Genomic DNA, 25416 nt, shown 5'->3' on the forward strand with positions numbered 1-25416 from the left:
TTTTTTACCTTGATGAGCCTTCTAAGGTTACTGCATTGCTTGTAACTAATGTCCTCTATCAGAGCAAAAGCAGAAAAAACAACTTGGGGTATCATTACTCTGTCCCCAGGTAATGATGTTCTCTTGAGATCTACCCCCAGTAATGATGTGCCATGTTAGTAATGCTTCCCTGGAAACATGTATGCTGGATCACAGGTGCCACTTCCAGTGATACTAGGATGACAGTGGGGTTTTTCACATTTAACTTTGTGAATAATTTTAGAAGACTACTTAAAACCCCCACCAAGTGCAAGACAGTTGATTCTGACCTCTTTTCTTGAGACACAATAGATCAGTGGAATTAGCCTCCATTTATGTTGATATAATGTGTTTAGAAAATAATTGATGGTGACTAAATTGAGCTTGCCAAGGGCCCCTCTTCAGGTTATAAATTAAGATAGGCAATATTTGAAAGTAGAGATCTTTTATTACACATGTCAGTATGGCTAAAAAGCACAAGAAAACCTTTTACACTGACAAGCTTTTCTCCTTGCTACAAGATCCTTCTTAGGCTCCAGACCCTTTGAAGTAGGTACACAAGCATAAGTCCCTTTTACCATCACTTATCCTCAACCACTTTCTTTTCCATCCTTTGCACAGCCATGGAAGAACCCCATGCTATGATGCTGATGTAAAAGTAGAGGCCGAGAGATGCTACCATAATAAAAATGGTAACATAATCTGGTATATGAAGCCCTTTTCTAGAAGTTTTAAATTCAAGCTGTACACCAAGCAACAATGTATGAACTTATAAAAATCAAGTTTTATTGACATATTTTAGGTACAATAAACATATTTACATGTTCACATTTTAAACATGGATTACACGTAAAAAAATAAGCTTGTACATGAGATCATCTTTGTGTTTCCATTTTTACATTCACTTAAATAGGTATGACAGAAAGATCTCTTATGCAAGAGGAGGATTTGGTAAAGTTCAGTATTACACTCAAGAAATTAGCAGTCAACATCTTGTGCAGATGATGCCGTAGAAAACATGAGGCAGAGGCACTCCCAGTGGAGTCAGTATGATAGAGTCGGGCTGCTGAATTTACATCCTGAACTGCCAATAAACAAACTCTGCAATCCAGATTAGAGCAGTACATTTGAAATGATTCTCAAAACACCCAAATATATATACACTGCTTAAGACTTTACAGGTTAGGAAGGATCACATTCAGTAATAGTAATAGGAGGTAGAATCGTGTCGACAGTGTTCGTATTTCTACGTGGCAATAAGAAAAAGTGCTATTACTATCACTGAATTCAAGAACAGAACTCCTGGAAAAGTGAAAAGGATAAAAGAGTTGTTAATCCTGTTACCCTGGCTTGTCACAAATGCTAAAGCACGTAAACAACATGTTTAAATTCTCCAACACGGGTAAAACTGCAAAGCAAAACTGTTAAGTGATGCTTCTCCAAGGCTTTGGGATGGGCAGCAGCTCCTAAGATGTGATACCTGTACAAAAGCAACCTCAATTTCATACATCAAAGTCTGCAAAGGAAAGTACAGAATGATGGGTTTTCAGGGTAGGAGATCTAGGCTTCAGGAACACTAAAAGCACTGAAAGAATAGAAAAGAGAGCAAAAGATCAAATGCAACACACTTGGACAGGAAAACATCCAGAGAGATGAACAGAGTGAAAACAGCAGGAACAGAACAAGGATACAAATATCCTTGAGGGAATGGAAAAATGGGGGCAAATGATATGGAAAGGAAGTAAAGCATAGGGTAGGGGCAAAGGGTACCACAGCAAAAAAGGAAGTTGACTTATTCCAAGGGAACTTTTATCAATAAAATTGTATGCAATGGTACAGAAGATCAGCTGTGAATAAATGAGTGTTAGCATCTTGTCTTTGCTGTAAGTGAAAATCTCTGTTCATTAGAATTTAAACTGTTGAAAGACGTTTCATCATCTGAAAAAGAAAACCTGCAAACAAATGGTTTTGTTATTCTAGAAAAAGGAGTAAAACTCTAAGGTGTTCCAAACTCAGCCCAAGGGACACTAGGAAAAAAATACAGTGCATATTAAAAACCATTAGGTGCACACAAAGAAAATCCTGAACAAACATAACATTAATACAGCAGTGTTTGAAACTGTGATCTTCCAAGTGACTACACACATTGCAATACAGCTACATATGACTGTACACAGATTCTTTTACAAAAATATTTGTAATCTGTAATACTCTTTAAAATTTAGATGGTAAAAATCACTTAACCCAAGTGCTGTTACATTAATAAAAGCCATGTAACCTGTTGAAAAAGTGTTTGTATAAAGCCCATTACCAGTTAGTTAGAAAAATCAGTGCATCCAACCAAGAAAGGAGAGAGCAACACAGGCACCTAAAAGACCCCATGCGATTAACTTTCCCCTTGAGGTTTTCTTTAGTGCAAAAAGGACCACACTTTCCACCAACATATGCAGAAAAGTAGAAAATGGAGTGGTTTGTTTTGTTTTTTTTTTTTTAAATTAAAAACCCCAACCCTGCCAAAAGCAGCATTATAAAGACCAAAATGATCCTTCCCAACCATATTATACCAGAAGTTGGCATACGCAGGGATCCAATATGAATCTGTTTTTGTACACAAGACCCTGTGCTTATGTGGATAATAAGTCATCTCCATGATTAAAAACCAGGTTACAAAAAAACCTTACAGAAAATCCTTAGGATTTGATACTAATTGAAGGCAAAATACTTTCAAGTATTATGTTTATGAATCAATTAGAGGATAAGGCATGATTTAAGGTAACATTGAAACAAAAGCCCTATGTTACCCTAAATGACCTTTATAATATAGCTAACTTTCTGCAATCCATTCAGGATTTGTTTCCTTTACATTTAATTTCTCATTGAACATGCTGCTAAAAAAAAAAATAAAAGCACAAAAAAAATGTATTTAAAAAAAAAGGTTTTGTGTGTCTCTGAACAAAAATGTGTTTTTGACAGCAAACAGGTGAAGTCAGATTTCTACTTTCGAGTATCATGACTCGAGTATCACAGACACAGGAAGGACAAGCACAACACAATACTATGCCAGAGAACAAATCTAGGGTATCTCTCAAGTAGACAAGACAAAAAAAGCCAAAACAAATAAAAAAACCCCCCAAAACTCAAAAAAATAAACCCCTCAGTCTCCCACCCACCCTCTCGCCCCAGCTACAAGGGCAACACATCCACACACACATACAGACATGCAGTTACTGTGTGTAGTGACAGGAAGTGCCTACAGCAGCTTCCAGGAAAATTGCATAATTTCAAGATAAACAGACAAAGGGTACCATATTTAAAAAAAAAAAAAAAATTCAGCACCAAGTAAAAGGTTTTTTCTTATACCAAGTAGCTAATGCTAAGAAAAAATTTGAAGACACCCCCCCCCAAGGTTATTCTGAAATAACCTTTAATTCTCATCTATATCCTTCCAGTGGAAATCTAACATGGAAGAATTAAAAGGCTCAGTCTGCTTGGCATTTCAATGGCTAGAAGGACTTTCTAACAGAAATTTGGAAATCCGAAGTGAATCTTCAGATCTAAACTAGGGGAATAAACTAGGCATCTGAAGATACCATACAGAGTGGGTGCTCGTATTTACCCTTCTATCCCAAAGTCATCCTGGAGACACATGTGGGCTGAGAGCAGTATCCCTGTCTAAATTTATTCTCTGCCACTGCTCAGACATGAACGTTTGTGTGGCAGCTCCCCTGGCTACAAAGATGCTACAGACCTGCCCTCCTCCTCCAGCCCAGCACCACCGACCCCGAGCATCTCCAACACTGCACATCCTTCCATCACACAGCACAGGTGCCTCACCAGTTGCCAATATTGAGATGAACGTGCTACATGACCAACCAGAATTACGTGCAAAACCAAAATATCCCAAACTTTTGAGAACAACATTACACGACAGACCTAATTTGTACCTGTACAGCACAATGGAACAAATCTACAGACCCCAGGCCTTGGTCTGACAGTGCACTGTATTTCCCCTCAAAAGTTGAAGGACAGAGTTGTCTTAGGGTTTTTTTTAATAAAACAGAGGTAGAACATTCTACTAAAATACCACAGATCATATGGGTAATCCAATATTTTAGTCAAGGCAAAATATGATTAGTTATAAAGTGAATTTTCCAGTGCTACAAGACGGAAACAAAATAATTTGGGGGAAAAAACCAAACTGGCTTCATATAACCACCTATTGGAGTTGCCTATTAAAATAATTATAAAATTATGCTAATAAAAACTGAACAAATAATACACAGATCAGGATATATGTATTGACTTACTATCATCTTTATAAAAATTTGAAGATATACACAAAAACACATCAACATTTATGGAACTGTATCCATTAAACTTGGATAAGACAACACAAAAAAAACTAACAAATAGCTAAGATGTGGTTGACTGTAAGCACTTTGAGTAACATTTTAATTTTAAAAGGTCAATATTTACATACTACATTAAATGCCTTTTTTTCTTTCCATTTTGCATCATATTGTGAGTTCATGATAAAGAAAGAACAAGATAATGGTTGCAACAGATCTTCCAAGAAAGTTAACTTAAGATGCTCAGATTTATCTATGTGCTGGAAGAGAACACGGCAAGAACACTTCTGTCTAGCTTTACCTCTACTTCCTTTGGGGTTTTTTTGGGAGGAGACAACAAATGGATCTAAAATAGCTGTATCATCCAAACTGATCAATGCCAAGAGATCCAGTTTTAACTTAGGATTTGAGAAGTAAGAGAACACAAACATTTTAACAAATGACTCACCTAATTGCTACTTTTGCTACTGAGTTTTTTTAAGATTTTAGAGAGACATGGTGACAGCAGAGGGTGTGAGTATGTATGTATGTGTATAATAGAACAAATATAGACATACATACATATAGTATGTTTACATACAGTAAATATCCAGGTACTGCAGTAAGCAGCTAAATTAAACCCCAGCAATCCACCCATACCCTGCCTATGCACAAGCAGTAATCTACTGCAACTGCTGTTAAAGAGGATGCATCTAGTCATTAGACATGCATTGCTTACATCACTCCTACATTTAAAAAGATCTGAGGTCATTACATGTCTTTATTCCAAAGCCACACATTTGTCTCAAAAAAAGAATTAAAAAAAATATAAAACCCCACTGAATAAAAATTTTTAAAACTTAAGTTGGCTGAACCTCAACCTCTTTGGGATGGATTCAAAACCCAAAGCAGGAGCATTTCTCCAAACTTCTTTGACTTTTGAATCAAACCCATATTCTTAGGCTCCAAGAAACCCTCTAACCCCAATAACATTTGCTTCTGACAGGACAGTTGATCAACTGCAGATGTTCCTACTGCTGAACTCAGCTCCTGGCCTGTCTGGCATTTGCATCTAACCCAGATTTCCAGACACGCACTACTATCACTCCACTTCGAGATGTCTTCCCATTCTTCTCATTGCAGAGAAGCTGTTCTCTAACAGTGTAACTGTTTAATGACTTGTTTTAAAGAAAAGCATTTCCTTCTTAAGAATAAAAATTACATAACCTGGGGAGGCAGTGTAGGGTCCTAGAGCTGATGGTGTGAGGAGTTAAACAGCTTGGGGCTTGCAGGTCTTTGGGGTCGGGTCCCACTGGGCACTTCCTGCCTGCAGCTCATGCTCTGTCCTGGGCTTGGGTCTAACCCTGAAGCACTAATAGCACTTTATGTAAAGTAGCTGTGTTGGTTGTTATCAAGCATTATGCATAAATGGGGAATTATACAGGTGGGTGCAAACCTCACTTCCATGAAAAAATTCCCATCATATTACTGTGTCTCGTTACGAAGTTGTAAATGGACTTAGGGTATTCTCTCAATCGTTTTCCCCAGTACAGTATTTCCAAAGTACCATGTCATTACAATGAACAGAGAGCAGGTTTACCAAGAAGACTTTTGACAATACTTATTGAATCATTATTTTTGGTAACTTATACTTAATCGAAAATCTGGACCAAAAGTGTAAGAAAGCCAATGAGGCATTTGTGATTTCATTACCACTAACTCAAAAAAAAAATTTTAAAAAATTAAAATCTATGGTACTATAAATTTGCTTAGCTCAAACTTTTCCACTTGGCACACCTATTTTGGACCCCATTCATAGCTCTTTTATTACATACCAATAGTGTTCTTCTGTGGTCACTCAGGTAACTAACTGAGAAGGTTTCTGTAAGTGCCCCCCTTCAAATAGTAGGTGAAGTGCTTAAGAGTATTCTTAAAATAAAGCATGAAGCAAAAGCTCATGGTCTAAAAACTAAGGAAATGTTCATAAAAACTGGAATCCAATATAAAGATGACATTTTAATAAGTTTATTCAGAAGTAACTGAAAAAATTGTTCCTTTGGCAACACCATCTAGATGGTTCTAACCAAAAGGAAATATTATGAATTTCATTTTGAGTAAAATAAAAGCTTCTTAATATTTGCAAAGAATTTTTGGGATCTGACATGTTCACCAGGAGATTTACAATGTCCTTATAGTCCTATATGTAATGGGAACAACACATCAAAACAAGTCCTTTCAGTTACGGGTTTCTTATGGTTCAGCATCAATCACAAAATAAATCTCAAAGAAAAAAACTAATCAAAATAAAGCATAAGGCAACCATGACACACTAGCCCAAAAGAACTATCAGGAATGCACCACTCCTCCTGTGTAACATTTTTGGAGTGACCCACCAAATACTTCTTTTTCCTTGTTATTCGAAACAACCTAATTACAACCTGGAGTTCACTACCCCACGATGCTGCTGAAGGGTGAAGATCCCTGTTTTTAAAAACCAAGGGAAAATACAGCAGTGTAATTCCTACACAGGGTTTTATGGAATAACTGGATTTGGAAAGAGAAGATGGAAGTCTATGTTGGAATAGAAAAATGCAAAGACAGACTTATTTACAAAGATCGAAACTACAGTTTTCCAGTGTCACCTCCAAACCTTTTCGGCAAACTGCTATTCAGTGAAACAGACCACGTTCAAATCTATGCAAGAATACCTTCTGTGCTCTCAGATATACAATGCAACTAATGTGTTTTGTTTAGAAAAATGAGTTTTCATTCAAATACCTTGCACTGAAGATAAGAGCAACCATTATCAAATATTCTTTGCTATGAAGAAAGTTTTTTTTTAATCTTTCGCTGTAAACGTTCTCTCTCAAGTCACTGTGGTCACACAGTAGGATCTTGAAGAACAGTGTCTACATGCATCGAAAGCATTTTGAAAAAAAAAATTCATCTCTAACTCCATGTGGTTACAACAGAATGTGATGAAACCGAACAGAAATTCCACCTTTGCAGATCCTCTCAAATCCATCTCTTCTGGAGGACATCTCCGTGCTTTCTGTAGTTCAGCAGAGCAACCAAAGACTAAGTTGAAAGGTTTCACAACCCGATGGTTTTGCCACTGTGTCTCATGTAGCTCCACAGAACGGTTCGGTGAGTGCCGGGGTTTCTCTCAGCAGACATCACTCAACAATCAGTGCCACATTTATGTGGGACAGATCTATCATGTGCCTGTTAAAAGGTTAGAGAAAGTTAAAAACACGGTACTCAAACCGATTCTGGGAGTGGAGAACAGGCAAGGAGGTTTCTCTGAAGGTCACTAATAAAGAGATGCTTGATTGGATTAATGAAACATTGAGCAGAGGAGACTGATTTTATCTTTTGAAGGGAGGGAAGGAACTGAGGCGGCAGCAGCGCTTAATTATTTACCTGTGGAATTTCTGTTGAAATGCTAAAGCATGTGCTGGCTCCTTAAATTTTGCTATGGCTTTCCGTTGTTGAGGAAGCATCTGTAAACTCTGTGGAGACAAAAACCCAAAAAGATAATAAAATAACCACTTATTTTGCACCAAACCAACTGAAATTTTGCCATATTTCCTTTTTTCAGAAACATATTTCACTTCTTTTATTGGTGTCCATGGAATGAAAAGAGACTTCTGAGACTGCAGTCAGGACCCCAGCTGAAGGTCTTTGAGCTGATGCATTAAGGAACTGTACTAACTGGAAAACCCAGACTATCACTCATTATGCAAAGGTCTTCATTCAATCCACACAGATGAACCAAACCCCAGAGCCAAACTCCCATCAAGTCAGAAATATTAACTGGTCAGAGCTCAACTTCCCACACAAGCACCTGGAGTCATTTACCTGATGTACACTAAAGGATCAGGGCTTTCCATGCGTTAAACAGGGCAGAAACAGGAAAAAGTGGTAGGTTTTGATCTCTCGACTGCATTATCCTCACACTGTTTTAACAAAACAAGTGGCCAGCTTTTGACAGATACCACAAAACCCCAATCAAATGGATTAGGTCACCACTTCCAAATCCGCCTAGTAGAGGGAAATCACGCAACACACATCTACCCAGGCAAGTTCATCTGATACATGCTTCTCATGCTATGAGAGCAGCATTTCACAATGCCCTATTTATGACAAAACCCCATATGTAGTACTGAGGTCTCCAAAACTACAGCACACCTCAGCGAGGGCTCAGGAGAACTCATGTCCCTGCTCCCTGCTGCAGCAGGAACTCCAGGCCAAGATGATTCCAGAGAGCAGTCCTGTAGCCTTGGTAATAAGAAGTTACCACACTTACTAAGATTAAAGTTGATGCTTTGAGTTAGCACTTTAGAGTAATTTTCAAAAAGACACTTCAGAAATTCCAGAAGATGAAGCTTAACACATTAAGTAGGTACACACCCAACAACCAATGAGAACATCCAGCAAGTATTCAGCATCACAGAATACTCAGGATGGAAAAACTGTGATCCTCAAATCCCACTGCCCGTGAACACAGGCCACAGAGATTTCACAGTAACTTGGTTAAAACACATCTGAAGGCTTCAATAGTAATTTCAAAGTTCCATGCCACAGGGATTCCTGTATGTCACAGAAAATTTTGGATGCTTAATGGCCTATGCTGTGGCCCATTAAAGACAATTCTTCTGATTCAGCTTTCAGTTGTTCTTACGGCTTTGGATCCAGAATAAAGGATTACTAACATTCAACTTTTCTGTGCGTGAGCTTCTACATAAAGCCAACACAGTTTTATACTGAGCTTTATATAAATTTATATATGGACACACACATAAATGCATGTATGCAGGCACCTTGAAACTTTTCTATATCATAATCTCTTGATGGTTAGGTATGAACCTAATTCTCTGCTCCTGCATCTTGCCTGGAACTCAGCAGCATCCCCCAATTTGGATGATTCCAGCACTGATGGTCAGTCTCCAGGATTTTAAACTTTACCTGCAAAAATTCTGGATCATCATAGTCTAGACTGCTAAAAAAGGTACCACAGATCTTCAGACAAACAATTATTGATTGGGAAACAACATACAACCCTCCTTGTCGACACATTTTAAGGGTGACATACTTTAAGATCTCTCAGTGAAAGAATTTTTAATCCAACTAATGTGTTCCCTGTTCATTCAATCTAATGCAGCATTTTAAGCAAGATGTCAAATGCCTAGATGAAATTTGCTATTAAAATTGCCTATTTCTATCTTTTTTGAACAGGTAAGACTCTCTTGGTAAGGTATTTAATTAACAAGAGCCATGGTACCTGATAAGTCATATTTCTTTGTATCTAACCCTGACAATTCAGCTTAGCCACTTTCTATAACTTACCTATCTGTGATTCTGAAGTAATTAATTTTGGCGTAGCTACCTTGCACCTTCTTGTAATTGACAGGGAACTTCCCTCTCTGCAGGAAAATCACAGATGTTTAATATTTCCATCACTCCTGTGATTTCAAAGTGAAAGCTGAGTAAAAGTTAAAGGATTCAGCAAATCTAAAAAGCATCAGCAGGTTAATTTGCATAATATAGTTTTTGGAAAGCTGCTATGATGAAAAGGTTTAGCTAAGTCACTGCAACTTCTCGGTTTCTGAGCTGGTAGAAATGGAATTTAGCTTTAAAAAGTACCACTTGGCAGATAACTTTTTTTTTTTTTTTTTTTTTAATCAGAAAGCTCTTGACACAGTTAAGCACATTTTACCAACAAAAATACAGTCAGGCTGCAGGAAGCACCAGTGAAAGACCCTGGATAAAGCTCATTTCTCTTGGAGATTATCTGCTGGAGTGGGTGACAGAGGTGCTGAAGTTTGTGTTCTCCTCCCTTACTGATCTCACTTCTTTATGGTTTATAGAATTGTATCTAACACACATCTTCCTGACACCACTTTTCTGGCTAAAAAAGCCTTTAAATAAGGTTTGGAAACAACAGACCTGTAAGAGTTGACCAAAAAAAAAAACTATCTCTGAATTGCAGTTAAAAAGAAGTTGACGCTTTTAATATGAGAAAAACCCATTTGAATCACTGAAAGGATGAATTTCAGTGAACAGTTGGACAAGAAGAGCTGCAAAAAAACCCATGAACTTATCTTTCCAGCTGCACCCTGCATGTTCTGCTGTCACCTGCTTCTCTCCCCTCTCCAGAACCACCTCCAGCCCTCCCACTGCCAGCTAATCCTCACCACAGTATCAGGTCTCACTCAACTACCACAGCAGATTTTCCCAATGCTTTTATGCTGCAGAGCCCTGTTGTGATCAACTGAAGAAAGCGAAGCTGTGTTTGGTGACTTTTCCCACAAGAACCGAGCAATTATTGCATTAATATTCTTGAGATGCACAAAAGCAAAATTTGATTTTGCACTTTATACAATCATGATAATAAATTATTAAGAAGCTTCTCAGTAATTAGCATATAAAAATTTGACTAGAGGAAGACATTCTGGTACAGTACAGACTCATTAACAAAATTAGGCAAAATATCTAAATATTATTATAAATAACTTATTTATACTTTCTTATGAATTAATAAGTTTATTGACTGACTAGTTTGGGTACTATGTTCTTACACTGTATTACTGCCTTATTTTCCAAAGCAAAAAAAAAAAAAAAAGAAAGGTAAAACACTAAATGCATTTTAACATTCCAATGCTTTGGCAAAAAGGCATCAATTCTTGGATAAGTCTCTGAAAAGTATCTTTATTTGATTTAGTTTCACTGGTCAATACAGACAACTACGGAAACCAAAAAATAACATATCTGATGCTTCACTGAACGGCCCAAACATCACCCACTACTCAGCCCAGGGTAAGGCAGTAACTCAGCATCAGCATCTTCTCAACTGCTGTAGTTACACATGCCTATACTTAAGACCAGAGTTAAGGACTGCAAAACAAAGGATAAACTAAGAGTACATGAACACTATTTCTGCATTTGGAAACTGTCCGAAAAATTTTAATTTAAATTGTTTTAATACAGCCTTCACTGTGCTCAAACTGTGGTAGCAAAAATGATGCAGAATCATTTATGTTTGTTTGGGTATATGATCTGAGTTGGGTATTATTCTGTGGCCTACAGATTTTGAAAGGCCAGTCAGGGGAGGCAGGGAACAACCAGCCAGGCAGCCTCTGGATACCAGTGGGTTCTACCCATCATCACTTGACTTCTCCTTTAATGGGAAGACACTCACTTTTCCTCCACAGGAGACTTCCCTGTTGCCACACTGTGCTCCACTAGAATCTCCTTCTATCATGAATTCCTAAACTGAAATATCACACTCCTCCCAAACGTCACAGTCCTGAGCAAACAACTTCATTCACATCTTCTCTTTAAGTTGACCTACTCAGATGTTCACCAGAGGATGAAAACCCCTTCCTGGATCCACTCAACTGTAAAGGATTGACAATACACACAATAACTTCCAAGGGATTTCAAATGACTGGTTACTTTACAGATTTGGATGTACAGATGTATTGTGCAAGCACTTCCTGATAGCAACCTGAGATCAGAGGTATTCTGGGCATGTTCCCATTTGACTCTGGAGAAGAGAGATTAGATTCTGACATATTCCCAGTATTAAAAATAAAAAACTAGTTTGGGATGAAGAAGAGTATCTTATATGGAAGGGATTTAGGTAGCACAGAGCTCATGCCAATCTTGACTGTCTCCTTTTTCTGCTTCCTTAGAAACTGCCATGGGAAGATGCAGATCTTGGGTTGAATGGAAAATGCAACAAAACCCAGTATTTCGTAATCACTCATACCTTTGATTGAGAGTTTGCCTGTAAACTGTTTTAAAACATACTAATTAATTCAACAACCTAAAAAATAATCAGCAGCTCTGGCCTTTTCTGCAACTGAACTACTACCAGTGACTAAAGTATGAATATCATAAAAGAACCATTCCCTCTGCAGAGATTTCTTTAGGCCTGCAGATCTACACTGCACTGAAATTTCTCCTTTACACACACTCTGTAATTAAATCCACACTTGTACAATATTGAAATACCCGGTATGATTTTGGCAGCACATTAATCTCTGACAAAGCTTCACTGCAAAACTCAGAGTCTTGAGACAAACAGTGGGACAGCCATAAGTACCAAAGTGAGAGACTGCTTGCAAAAAGCAAACATCTTCGACACCAAAACTCTGAGAGGTTACACACAGAGGAAGAAGTCAAAAGGGAGATAACAGAGCACTGGGAGATGGAAACCAAGCAGGCAGGATTGAGACTAGAGCAAGCACTCAATTCAATTATAGGAGACACATGGGGAACGAAAGTTTCCTTCTTTACTTAATTTCTCTCACTGAAGTAAATGGAATGCCCAACAGGCCACATATTCAGTCCATCAGTGAGTTTGGCTTTAGGAGTGCAGTCCATATGAAGCTGCTAAATAACATCTATCAAAAAAAAAAAATATATATTTCTAACCAACATCATCTCCAGTGTGTGATCCTCCTAAACAGAACGATTGGATTCTATTTATTCTTCCCTCTCATTAATAGATGCAGACACATTTTTATTATCCTTGCAGTCTCCTGACACGTGAAGCATCTTTCCTGGTAGCGACACTTCCCAGCCACTACCAGCAGGCACAGAGGCTGGGATAGAATGTATCCATTTCATCCTCAGCTGATGCAACTGATCTCTTCCACCTTCTGTCCCTCCTTCCTGATTTCTGGCAACTTTTGACTTCCTGCTATCTGTCCTTAAAAGTGCTCAGCTTTCCATCTCTGTATGCAAGAGGAGATGAGGAGAAAGACATTTGTAACTCCCATACTGCCCTACAGCAAGGCTGAACTGGACAGGTTCTTGTTGGAGTTGCTCTCCTGTTTCCCCAGCCCCAAGGCTGGAGCAGGACTGCCCACGTCTTCTCCCACAGCTTCTGCAACAGCTGAAAATGTTTTCTCAGGCAGAAAGACCACACTGGTCACGACATCAGCCTGTGCACCTTGTGTGCTGTGCCTCATGGAGAACCCCCCTGCTGATCTACAGGAGCCCTCCTGTTCTGGGTGTGTGCATCCACGTGTGGTTGCCATTTCCACCGATACCTCTTTAAACTGAAAACAAATCAAGCAATTTGGGATGCGGTGTCAGTGCAGAGAGCTGCCTTTACCTCAGCTGAGCACTAGGTAGCACTGTCACCCTAAGAAAGCACAGCAAAGCACATCAGCATTGCACTTGTTTTTCCTTTCTGAGATTACAAACGGCTAAGTAACCAGAGGAAAACCCATATTTGTAAACTACTACAAGTACAGCAACAATTCCAAACTTCTCATCACCTCTGATATACAATGTTTTGTATACAGAGTTTTCTCTTCTCTTTTTTTTTAGCATCAGAATTTATTACCTTAAGTCTTCACAAAGCAATACTGAGATTTTGCACTGATGTTTTATGTTTGCAACCATTTGATGTATGAAAACGTGATTAAAGATGATGATGATGAAACACCTGCATAGAACCATCCCTCAGTAGTCAAATTATCCGGAGACCTAGCAAATGGTCCAGTCTACCTGCGACCATCCTGAAAAAACCCAGTTCATCTGAAGGTGGCAATAACTAGTTGAACACGAGCTTCTTTAGACAGTATAAACATTAAACCCAGATTCAGGAGCACAAAAAAAAAATACAAGCATTGTTTTTCATGACCTTTGCAACTTATTAGTAATCTGCTTTATCAAATGGTTCTGGACAGATATGTACTGAATGTCACTGCTCCAGTACTGCCCTCAGAAGACTCCATTTTGGTGATGTGCTCAGAAATCTCCTGTACTTTCCACCACTCTGGAATACATAATTTTATTTATGACACGTAATTATTTTAGATTCAGTACTCAAGTTTTACTGCAGATACATTATTTGTTTCTGAAAGCTTACCCTCTCAAAAAAAGAGTCTGACAGCAAACTGTATGCTGAAAGTCACTTGTTCTGCTAATTTCATGATGTTGGAGTTGTAAAATGGAGCTATGATGAAAGAGATGTTCCTGGAACCCCAAAGATTTTCTTCTATTCAGTGTCTTGAGAATATTAATGGTATTTTTTTTCTCCTATATTAATATCAAAGCAGCTTTAGTGAAGCAGGGATAAGAATTAGAGTCGTCAGTGATTAGGCAGTAGAGGGTATTTCAAAGGTTATATATGGGAAAAGATAATTTTCTTCATTTCTAGAGTATGGAAGAGAAAAATGGTGAATTTCCAACTTCAAGTCTAAGTCTCCTCCATCTTCTCTTATGCTACACCCAAACCCTGACTCACAGAACCACCACCTCAATGCAAGCTGATGGCAAAGTTCGGAGCACTGAACGTTATAAATCAAGGGAAGTTTTTAACTTCCCAAGGTTTGTACAAGGTACTTGTACCTTGAGAATGATACTGACATGAAAAAGCTAAAAATAAAAATGCAATACTTTTGTACCCAGAAAAGCAAAGTAATCTCTTCCTCCCTGTTCACTTCATTCATAAATTATAGACTTATTTGTGGAAAAAGTTAAAACTTTCTCCCAGCAAAGATTCACTTTCCTAGAAAACACATGCAGGATAAACACATTGTAACAAATATCTGGATATTTGGAAACAGGAGCTGGTGTGGGATCAATTACTCTAGATATGCCCCAGCATGGAAGGTGAAGATTAAGCAGAGGTCCTCTACCAGGTGGGACAAGAGCTCATGATCTATTCTTCTTGAGAAAGAGCAGAGAGATCCTTGGGAAGTATTTCTTCCCCTTCTCTAGGAGATATGCCTCAGTGCAGGCATTCCCACGCTCACGTCTTGACTGCAGCAGAAACTGATACATGGGATATTTGGATTTCTCAGCTGTGTTTGGACATCGCTTTCAAGAAAGATGCTCGTTTAACATTAGAAGGTATGACCTACAGTTTGTGAATCTTTACCTTTAACCAGGGATTTGGGTGTTGGACAGTTGACATGTGTCATTTCAAGATACTATGTAGGAATGAAGATAACTCCTTAAGTTCTGATTCAGATTTAAATTTCCTTTACAACTGCAAAAAATAAGCAAATTTCCCCCAAAGACAAGTAAAATGAAAAATCCTCTCAAGAGCTCAGTTGATCAAGTAAAATTTTGCTGAATATAGTCAACAGCTAAACAGGATATTCTACACCTTAAAGACTGAGTCAGACACAACTGACTCACCATTCCCTCCTCTTACTATTTCTTCAGCTCTATCAGAACACCAGCTAAAAACCTGGGCACCTTGCCTAGTTTCTAAAAAAGCAGCTAGAATTTCACCTTGCTGTTTTCTCACAATAGCCATCGCCCCAAATCCCTCTTATTTCAGTTCATCAAGCTGCAGCACTTCACCTCAGAAGATCAGAGCTTTGCACTACCCAAGATCTCTTTGCTCTGGTCGCAGCCACGACCTGCCCTTCCATTCACTCTCTGGCTCTCTCCAGCAGCTCACTCCTGCACTCCTCATTGCAAAGTCACTTACATGAAACACATTTTGAAGGAAGAATGAGGAAATAACCAAGCAGAGTATCCCTTCGCTGTCAGAGCCTCCTGACCATTCCTGGTTGCAGGGGATTTCGTACAGCACTGAGCACAAACACTACTTAGAACATTAACTTACAGCCACAAGAAAATCCACTCATGCATTTCAGGATGTTGACCTCTTTGAAAATCTAGTACCATCTGTGTAAAAATGGTTGCTGTGAACAGCAACAATACAGGTTTTCAAACATTCTGTTTTCTGTTCCTGTCCTCCAAGTCACTGAAAGCTGCTGCCGCCTCTTCCTCATTTGCTGCATTAACACTTCTGTGGTGCCACTTCTCATGGTATCATAAAAAAACAAAACCCAAAAGCTAAATATGGTATATGGTAGAACCAGTCTCATATTCTTCCTACAAAAGGATCACTTCTTCCTTGCATATCTCACCATCCACACTTGTGAAACATCATTCAGTCTTGAACAAGCCAGGTAATTTCTAGCCTTCTACACGCCACACCTGAAATTCAACTGCAGATTTAGCATAAAACCATTCTGCATCATTAGCTAAATTCAAGCTTCTCTTTTAAGTACTACTTCCAGATCTCTGATAAGGTGAAAATAAATGATAATTTAGAAAGCATAATTTCCAAAGGTACAGTTGATGATGGTGCAAGAATGCAAGTTCTGTAGGGCACAGGTATGTATCAAATCCAACTAGAAAATTAGTAATAGCTTTTTCTCCTTTCTAAAGTGGTCTGTAACACTGAATTGAGAGACCAGAGTTCGGAGTCTGCTATGAAACAGCAAGTCCTGAATAAATTTTTTAGGACGTTCTCAATAACTTCTCTCTACTGTGAGTATTTCCTTGCAGGGATTCTATTAATCTCCTTCTAATATTCTCATGCAAGATTTAGCAAGTAAACACTGAATAAATGTGCTTTGGAACTGTATGAGTAATTTCCTAGAGTACTACAGAACACGAAGGCACAAAGTATTTTGTGAGAGTAGTTTTGCTTTCCCAAACAAATTAAACCTCTCTGAACTGATGATGTAAATAATTCAGCATTATTCTGTTTACTAAATTGGGAAGAAGAGTGTTCATCTTTAGGAGAGCAGTGTGTTTTGAAACAGAGAGATGATCCCCCTAATAGTAAAGTCTCACAGAACAGCTCCAATTCATGCATTGCATTTGTCTGAAAATGTTGATCCTGTCAAAAGGAGCACTCAAAACTGGGAAAAAAAAATTCTCATCTGTGTGTTTCATTATTCATTGACTGATATTTTCAAATGTAGTAACAATAAATCAGACAGGGCCTCCCAAGCCCTTCACTACTTTGAAAACCTCCTGCTTTCCATAAGTCATTTAACTGACACATCAGTTCCAGGAGGCAGTTTACGAACAGAAGCTGCACAGCAGATATACCAGTGTGTGTGTGTCATAACCTTGCTCACAGGCCCCTACTAAAGAGAAACTTCTAAAATAATGAAGGATCAATAAAATGCTCCAAAGAAGACTGTGTTTTCATCTGAAAAAGCATATGGTGCTACACAGTATAGAATGTTCACTGGGTAGTGGTCATTAAGTGCTTGTACCCCAGGACTGTGATGACAGGAAAAGGTAAATGTCAAAACAGAGAGTAGGTGCAAGCCAACAATATAAACACAAATAGCAACCAAAAATACATTTGCTTTGATATGGTCATCTGGCTTTAAAAAACTCACAGAACGGACAGGTTTGTATTGTTTAAGAAAATGTCAGATAGCACAGGAACTCCAAAATGAAGGAGAATTTTGCAGCAGGAATGTGATGGTTAGCAAAATCCTCCCGTGCCTCCCGTGCCGCAATATCATCACGTGCCTGTCTTTGCTACCAGGTGTAGCGTGTGTGGGTGCCTTCAAACATAAATTACCAATAAACACGCATTGTATTTAGTGTCAGGGAATTAATTGAGCTTTCCGGAATGAAAGCCTTTTGGCACAAAAATGATAAACCGAGGTTGACCTACCTGAATGGGTCCCACTGACATCAGCAGGTTTTTCAGTTGGACATCAGTAGTTGATGAAGAAAGCCCTTCAACTGACACAATACAGGGCTGAGGTTTGCACTCCACCACTCGCAGGTTCTGTTTATTTGGCATCAAGCGTCCTCGGCCCATCTGGCCTGCTACTCCTCTGCCTCTGCCGTGCATAATGACCTGCCAACAACAAAAGTAACAGTATTTTGATTTACTTACCTAGTGATTCTGCTTACTGCATTTGACAGATGATACAAAAGTTGGCGATTTACTTAAAGACTTGATTAAAGTACACGTTGATTTTAAACAGCTTGTTGCTGTTGGCTGATTTGAAAGGGCACTTATTAACATATTCATCCACTGCTTATACAAACCTCTTTTAGAAGGGCAGCAAATATATTGAGTTATATATATTGCATTCAGGCAAAAGCCTCAGATCTAGTTCAGACTGATCAACTAAGCAGTGGAAGATCTCAGACAAAAGCATATAACCTAGTTTTCAACACTGATCACATCAGCAGCATGTGTTCAGCTCCCATATTTTGAGTCTGGACAACAAAAACAAGTTGATCCCTCTCCTTTTTCTCTTCTCGACCCACAGGTAAATTTAATGTACTCACAAGATCAGCAAACTGCTTCAAGCACCTCCAGTCTGTACTGCTACTAACTCTTGGTCTGTTCTAAGAATGGAGAAATGGCTAAATAAAATAACTTTTTTCAAAGCTCCCCTCCCCCAAATCCTGTATGATCTGGCACCACAGCATACTCTGGAGCAGGAAATGTATGGATTTAATTCTTGCAAATTAAATATTGAACAGTTGCAGAGAGGAGAAATAACAATGAAACAAGAGTAACAAACATTACACAGAGTTAACATTTAACACTGAGTCAACACAACACAGTTTCCCACTTGGAAAGCCTATGAAGGGTAACAAATTTTCACATTCTTCTGCATCAGCAAGGAAACTTTATCCTTACATGAAGCAGGAAGATTATGGCCAACAGTTCAAAACCAAGAACTAATGGCCAAAATACCAGCTATGTTCAAGGCATGTGCCAGCTTGCAAATGCAGAGGAGGCACACGCCGCTGCCGCCCTGACCCTTCCCTGCCTCCTCCCAGTGCACAGTCAGTGCAAAACATCAAGTTACGAGATCACCAACTATTCTGAGTGACACCAACTTCGGGGATTCAGCAAAGAGCATCCTGAAATAGTCGCTGTGTGCTCCCTACTTATGCAGGAAACAGCCAGAATAAAAGCTTAAACACAACTTCAAAAAACCTCTTGGTTTTAAAGCCAGAAAGTATGTTGCATACCACCTCCTACTGTAGCTATCTTGGGACACATGCATTTCCCCAGGGAGTGCTGTGCTGGCCAGAACGTCAGCAGATGAAGAAACCTGCAGGCATTGCCAGTCTGTGCTGGGTACAAACAAGTCTCTCCAGATTAAAAGCTTTATATGCAATTATGCATCTCCTGGGTCATGCAGCCCTGCACTACCAATTGACAAACAGAATGCTAGTTATTAATAGAGCAACACAGCTACACAGTGAAACTTCCACAGCAATACGCATCTAAAAATCACCTTTTTAGGTTGATGGATTCCCTGGATGTTTTTGACTCCTTGAGGAGCTGGTGAATGGATCTGTGCCTGCTGCTGCTGTTGGTGCTGCTGCATTCCCTTTGTCAAAGTGACCTTCCGCACTGGCTGCTGTTTGGGCTCCGGGGGTTGTTGAGGCCGCTGGGTCTGGCCCTCTGGGTGAAAAAAGCCAGCATCCTCTCCCCCCTGCTGAAATCAACAACACAACAGCGGCTCAGTGTCCGGGCACTGCACACCCTCACCCTGAGCAGCCTCCTGCCACATCCAGCTCACTCAGAGAGTATCCAGGGCTTTGCTTGCTAAAGCAAACCGGTGGCCATGGCAGGCATGTGCAAGGGCTCAGCCTGGAAATTGCACTTCAGCCTAAAATAAATCCATGGTATCTGAAGAACAGTTTACTTTGTTTGGACTTTATTATAATTACAATGTTCAATAATGTCTTTTCATATACAAAGTGGCAAGATGTTTTCACTTTTCTTTCCAAATCATTCTTCCTCCCAGGGTTACATGGGAACTATGGTGGGTGCTATCTATTACTTCTTTTTTTTTTAAATAGAGACATACACACTGCAGAAGAAGGAGCAAAGAACTGTGAAGGCTGGAAGAATCAGGCAAATACTCTGCTCATCTTTAAAACTCCAACCTCTCTTCAGTTAAAAACTGGTATTTATTTTGAAGTGCATACTCATTCTGCCAACTTCTATACCAGGAGCTTTGTAAGTAGTCTCCTTCCTCAAACACTGTACTAGGAACAGTTCCTCAAGGGTTGTTTGTTTTTTTTTTAATTTGTCTCATAAAGTTCTTATTATATTTATAATCACAAGCACAATGAAACACCATCTCAGTGCTTTTTGCATCCAATGTAGCTCTTTGTTACATCTCTCAGTGCAATCAAGCACAGTAACAGCAAAAGCTGAAAGCACTGAAATTATTCCCTACCCAAACAGTTCAGTTTCTTCTACAAACAGGTGATTCTCGAATTTGTGTCTGGTTGTCCAGATCAGATCAATCACTGAAAAACATTTCATGGAGCAAGAGACAGCAGAGCCTGACAAAAGATCAGGTACTTTTGCATCTATAAAGTGCATCATATTATAGCATGGTTTCAACAGCAGCATCTATACCTTGACTGGACTGCAACTTTAGAACTCAAATACTAGTGAACATTTTATCTACAGGGTGAAGGCTTTGTCTAAGTCCCAAACCAACTCCTAGTAACCCCACAAAAGCTCTCAAATAAAAGGCATATCTAGGGAAAAAAGTAAAATATTATGAAAGCATCTTTACTTACACAGGGTTTCTTCCCCCTTCCTTAACTATTCACAAGCCAAATATACTTTGCATCTGTAACACACGTCACAAACCAGAGGATTTCATACTGGCACATTTCTTGTGGATAAGGAGACAAAATACAGGGGTGCAGAAGGAACAGATTTATAGTCTAATAACAAGATTATCTTCATTGAGAATACAAATCTCTACCTCTCAGCACTAAATAAAAGCAAAAGAAACACAAAAAGGGACTAGTTACTAAGTCCCTTCACTATCATTTGATAAGAAATAATCTGCTACAGGTGGTACATAGCACAGTCTCATGTTTTCAAGTTCACAATTCACACTCCTAAATCAAGGCCTCTGTATTATAAAGTACATGCAGGCTACAACATCTCAAGAATTCAACTATATAAATCCCAGACAAATGAGTCTTATAGCCCCTTGCACCTTCTACACTTCAAAAGCACAGACTGTCATAGGGAAAATCCTGAACCTTGTCCTGGCTTTTGTCCATAGTGTCTAAAGTGAGAAAGCCATGGAAATCTGCACATCTTTCCCACCTCTAATGAAATACAGGGGTTTTTTTCTCTGCTAAACTGGATGGCTCCATGTCTTCCCAGAACATTTTTTATATAAACCTTGGAGAGCAGCGACTAGTGAGAAATTATAAAGCTTTCCCTTCTGAGTTTCTCTTCAATTACTATTCAAAAACATAAAAGCAAGAGCCCTCTTGAAAAACCCAAACATATACACAAAACCTTACCAGGAAACCAGCATTAAATCCTCCTCATTTTAGTATTAGTTTCAATATCAGCATCACCATAAGCTCTATGCCCTGATCAGATAATTTCTTTTATTCAGCTCTACAGCAGCTGCAAGATGATGAAACTAAAAGGAATAAAAAATTCTAGGAGGAATTTAAACACTATAGCTGGGAGTTAAAAATCTAATCTCTGCTAAATGCCTGCTGTGAAAACCATAAATATTTGCAACCATTTCTTTCCAAACCAAAAAGTGATCCCGGCACATTGGAAGAGCATCTGAGAGCAAAGCCCTCAGGTACAAAACACATTGAACATGCTCATTACTGAAACTTCAAAAGCAAACAATCATTTCACATAAAAGTCTAGGACGGCCAACAACCACCCAATATTTAACTACCAAGCTCAATTATCACCAAATAAAACTAAGACACAGAACTGTGTAACAGAGTCAAAGGTATCAGCACACAACTGGTTCGCACTGATGAAAAATCTGAGGGGGTTTGTTTCCTGCTGGGGTCCCAAATGCCACCTCTGGGCTTCACTATTGACAGAATGCTCCTCCAAAAGCCTCAAAAAGTAGAAAGATCTCCGAGCATTTTAATGAATTAATGCATTTCAGAAATAAGAAAAACTTACACAAAACAATAAAGAAAGGGGATGGCACAAGATCTGCTTGTTCCTGCAACAAGAAGGAAGGAAAGGCAACTGGACCATCCCCTTTCTTTATACTACTGCTCTGAATATTTACTGGTTTTGAGATGACCTGAAGATGTGAAACAGAGATGAAACTGCAGCACTGCTTCTCAAGAGAGCCACTTGGTGCTCAAGGACTAATAGAGCTCCCTCCAAATAAGCAAGACATTATTTTCTGTTACAGGCAGCCTGGCCTCAACAGAAGACAAAACCTGGTGGTTTTCTTAAGAAAATAAAAATCAAATGCGACTGCCAATGCCAGGTAACATGTGCCTAATTAGCAAAATGACTCAGCCTTGGAAGATGTATTTTAGCAGCAATTCCTTTTTCACTGGTTAAAGATGTGACAGTACAAGGACAAGCACTGAGCCAAAATGAGCAACCTCTGCAGTACCACGTAGTGGCAAATCAGACTCACCACCACCATCATCCTTTAATCTTTGATGCAAGACAACTAGTGGCTTCTTCAGACACATCAATGATAAACCAAGTCAAGCAAAACACCTGCAAAGAGCTTTTATCATCTGGACTTAAAGCTACAAAACCTCAGAGCATTACTGACAGGTCACATGCTCACGGAACATTAACATTTTGGAGGAAAGGACATACAATTGTAACGATGACTCTACATATGCTGACTCCTGATGTTCACTCATGAGCTACACAGTAAGCTGGCACCAACATAGCAAAGTTACAGGCAAGCAGGTAAGTCCACTGTAGTTGTATTGCAGCACCTGCCCCAAACGACACCTAAATCACAGAAGCTAAATTGCTAGCAACTCTTCTACTTAAAATGTCTCAGTTCTAGCTCATCTGAAATCAACTTTTGCTTTTCCTAAAGACAATTTCTGTATTGTTAATTTTCCATCAGCTTATAGCACTGCCCTCCCCACATTCAAATATACAGCAACAGAAGGAGGTATTAAAATTTTAAGCCTTTTCATGTCAAAATATATTTTTATCTGATTTCTTTCCTTTAGTATTTTGTAATGTAAAGGGCAGCACTAAATTTTTCAGAGATGCATCTATTCATCATCATGGCCTGTCTCATATAATTTGATGCACAAAGTGCTGAAACCAGTAGAATACCATAGTCCATCACAGATACCTGAGACTGATGGATACAAGCTCTGATTTTATAGTTCAAATTTCCTCTAAAGTCTTCTGCATAAAAGTGAATTTCCATTCCTTGTCTGCAAATCAATAAAGGAAGATTTTTTTTTATTGTCTACTCCTTACTTTCTATATTATAAATCATTCTGACCTTCAAGCTCTAAATTTCCAAGTTTTATAAAAGGTCTGCCTTCAAAGAATATACCAAGTTGGAAGGGACCCACAGGGATCACCTACTATCAAGCCAGGAAAGAGTATTCCTGAATGAAACTTTACCATTATTTAGTTAATTCTGGAGGAACAAAAATGCCTTTTTTTTAAGTTGCAGGAGTTCTGTTCACGGGAAAGTATAAAACGTATACAGCAAGATTGTTAGCAGTGCCAAAACAAGTTAATTTCAAATACTGTGCGTAAATAAAAAAACTTCAAAAGATGGAGGCAGATGGATTTGATCTACATGTGCATGTTTCTCAAACTTCTACTGTGTAAAAGTCTGCACAGTTTGACCTTCTGAAATTGGACTAAAAAAAGAAAAACAATGCCATTCAATGGCCAACAATTTTAGAATTGATTCCTTGAGGCTTTTTTTCAACAGTCTCTCACTATACATATCTATATATAGTCAATGTTGTGTTTTGAGGAACACAATTCTGTCAAATATGAGATCACAAATTCTATAAGCAGAATTTTATGAGGGACTGCTTAAATTTAGCAAGCTGAAGCCCTCCACTTTATCACAATCATTATGACAGTTTTATGATGAAGATGAAGTTTATTTGCCACCAACATTAGCAGGACAAATTTATTTATAACAAATGCTTTAAAATGTACTGATAAAATGCCTATTGATACTGTCAGAGCTGCTTGCAATTTGACAGATCAAATCTTATTTTCATTCTTAAACCCCATGAAGGAATGGTATCACCAACTTGCATTCTGTAGTGAGCAAATTGATTAATCCTCCTCTATAGAAATCTCAACTCTTGATTACACCTATCAGACGTTAAGCAGCATTATTCTAGAGTGACAACACTTGACAAATTCCCAAACCATTTTTCTCAGCCTTTGTGGCCCTGCTAGCTTGTATTAACCCTGATGAAAAATTAATTTTCCTTATCTTCTGCTAAACCCCAAAATCCAAATCCGCCAAACTGGCAACTCTTTCTGTAAAGGTATTATGAAAACCTCTAAAAGATTAATTGCATGTCTTCAGGTGACATTAAATTAATTTCTGTACTCGTGACAGACATTTGATACTCCGTACTGAGAGGACAGATAACATTGTCAGGATACACAGAAGGACAGTGGTGCAGTGTCCCAGGGCAGCCTCTTATGAATTCTCCTTTCGATAAGGCCATACTTCACTGTCATTGGCACTGTTAGTGATCTTGCAGCCCATAGACCTCACTGCACAGGTTTCTATTAACCACGACAATGCTGTGTCTATCCATGTAATCTTTGTAAAGCTAATTCAAAATCATCCAGTAGTAAAGGGATGCGCATGCTGGATAAGGCACTTAAAGGGAATAAACTCTGGTTGATTTGTGTGAAAATAACACACAGAAGCAAAATCTTTTCTTAGATGCATTATAAATCAAATTCCCTGTAACACGACGAAGACCTAAATCTTGCAGGGAAATCTGAGTCCAAAAATGTGCCATAATTGATTTTTTGTAAGAAAGGAGAAACCCCATATCTGTTACCAGTTTAAGTCAACATTTCTAGAAATTAGTGCCTTTACAGTATCACAGTAGCTGGGGAAGCGAAGCATCCTTAAGGCTATTAAATTCATCTTCACTTTAAGGACTAGAGGAATGACTGTTCATCAGCTACATAGGTTTTCATATGTAAACTTGTATTTTACTGATACTGTGACTGACTGTATTAAAAAGACAGACATCTACACAGACAGCTGTGATCCCCATGTAACCAAGAGAAAGAAACAGTAAAGTAAAAACCATGTGGAACAAGACTGATTTTCATCTAATATATATGAGTATTTTCTCACTACAATTATTGGAAATGTGTATTAAAGGCAAACCCCTAATAATGAGCTATTTCTCTGTGACTGGTGCTCCAAATGCTTTACCACCTTCATACACCTGGTTGACAGACTGGGGACCTGGGAATAGGAAGCCTAATCACTTG

The 25416-nt window shown here is 38.7% G+C and overlaps 1 protein-coding gene across 1 annotated transcript in view; it reads right to left on the reverse strand.

Annotated features, from left to right (window-relative positions):
- Positions 1-782: 782 nt before the first annotated feature.
- Positions 783-25416, reverse strand: part of RBM33 (RNA binding motif protein 33) — a 104020-nt gene continuing 79386 nt past the window's right edge. Inside the window, exons 16-19 of the mRNA XM_027686791.1 lie at positions 19409-19609; positions 17815-18003; positions 7770-7858; positions 783-7571 (exon numbers count right to left, since the gene is read on the reverse strand). Coding sequence (XP_027542592.1) covers positions 7523-7571; positions 7770-7858; positions 17815-18003; positions 19409-19609 — 528 coding nt within the window. The 3' untranslated portion in view covers positions 783-7522. The remainder of the gene's footprint in view (positions 7572-7769; positions 7859-17814; positions 18004-19408; positions 19610-25416) is intronic.

Source organism: Neopelma chrysocephalum, unplaced genomic scaffold (assembly GCF_003984885.1).
Source record: "Neopelma chrysocephalum unplaced genomic scaffold, ASM398488v2 Primary Assembly neopelma1_72, whole genome shotgun sequence".
NCBI lineage: Eukaryota > Metazoa > Chordata > Aves > Passeriformes > Pipridae > Neopelma > Neopelma chrysocephalum.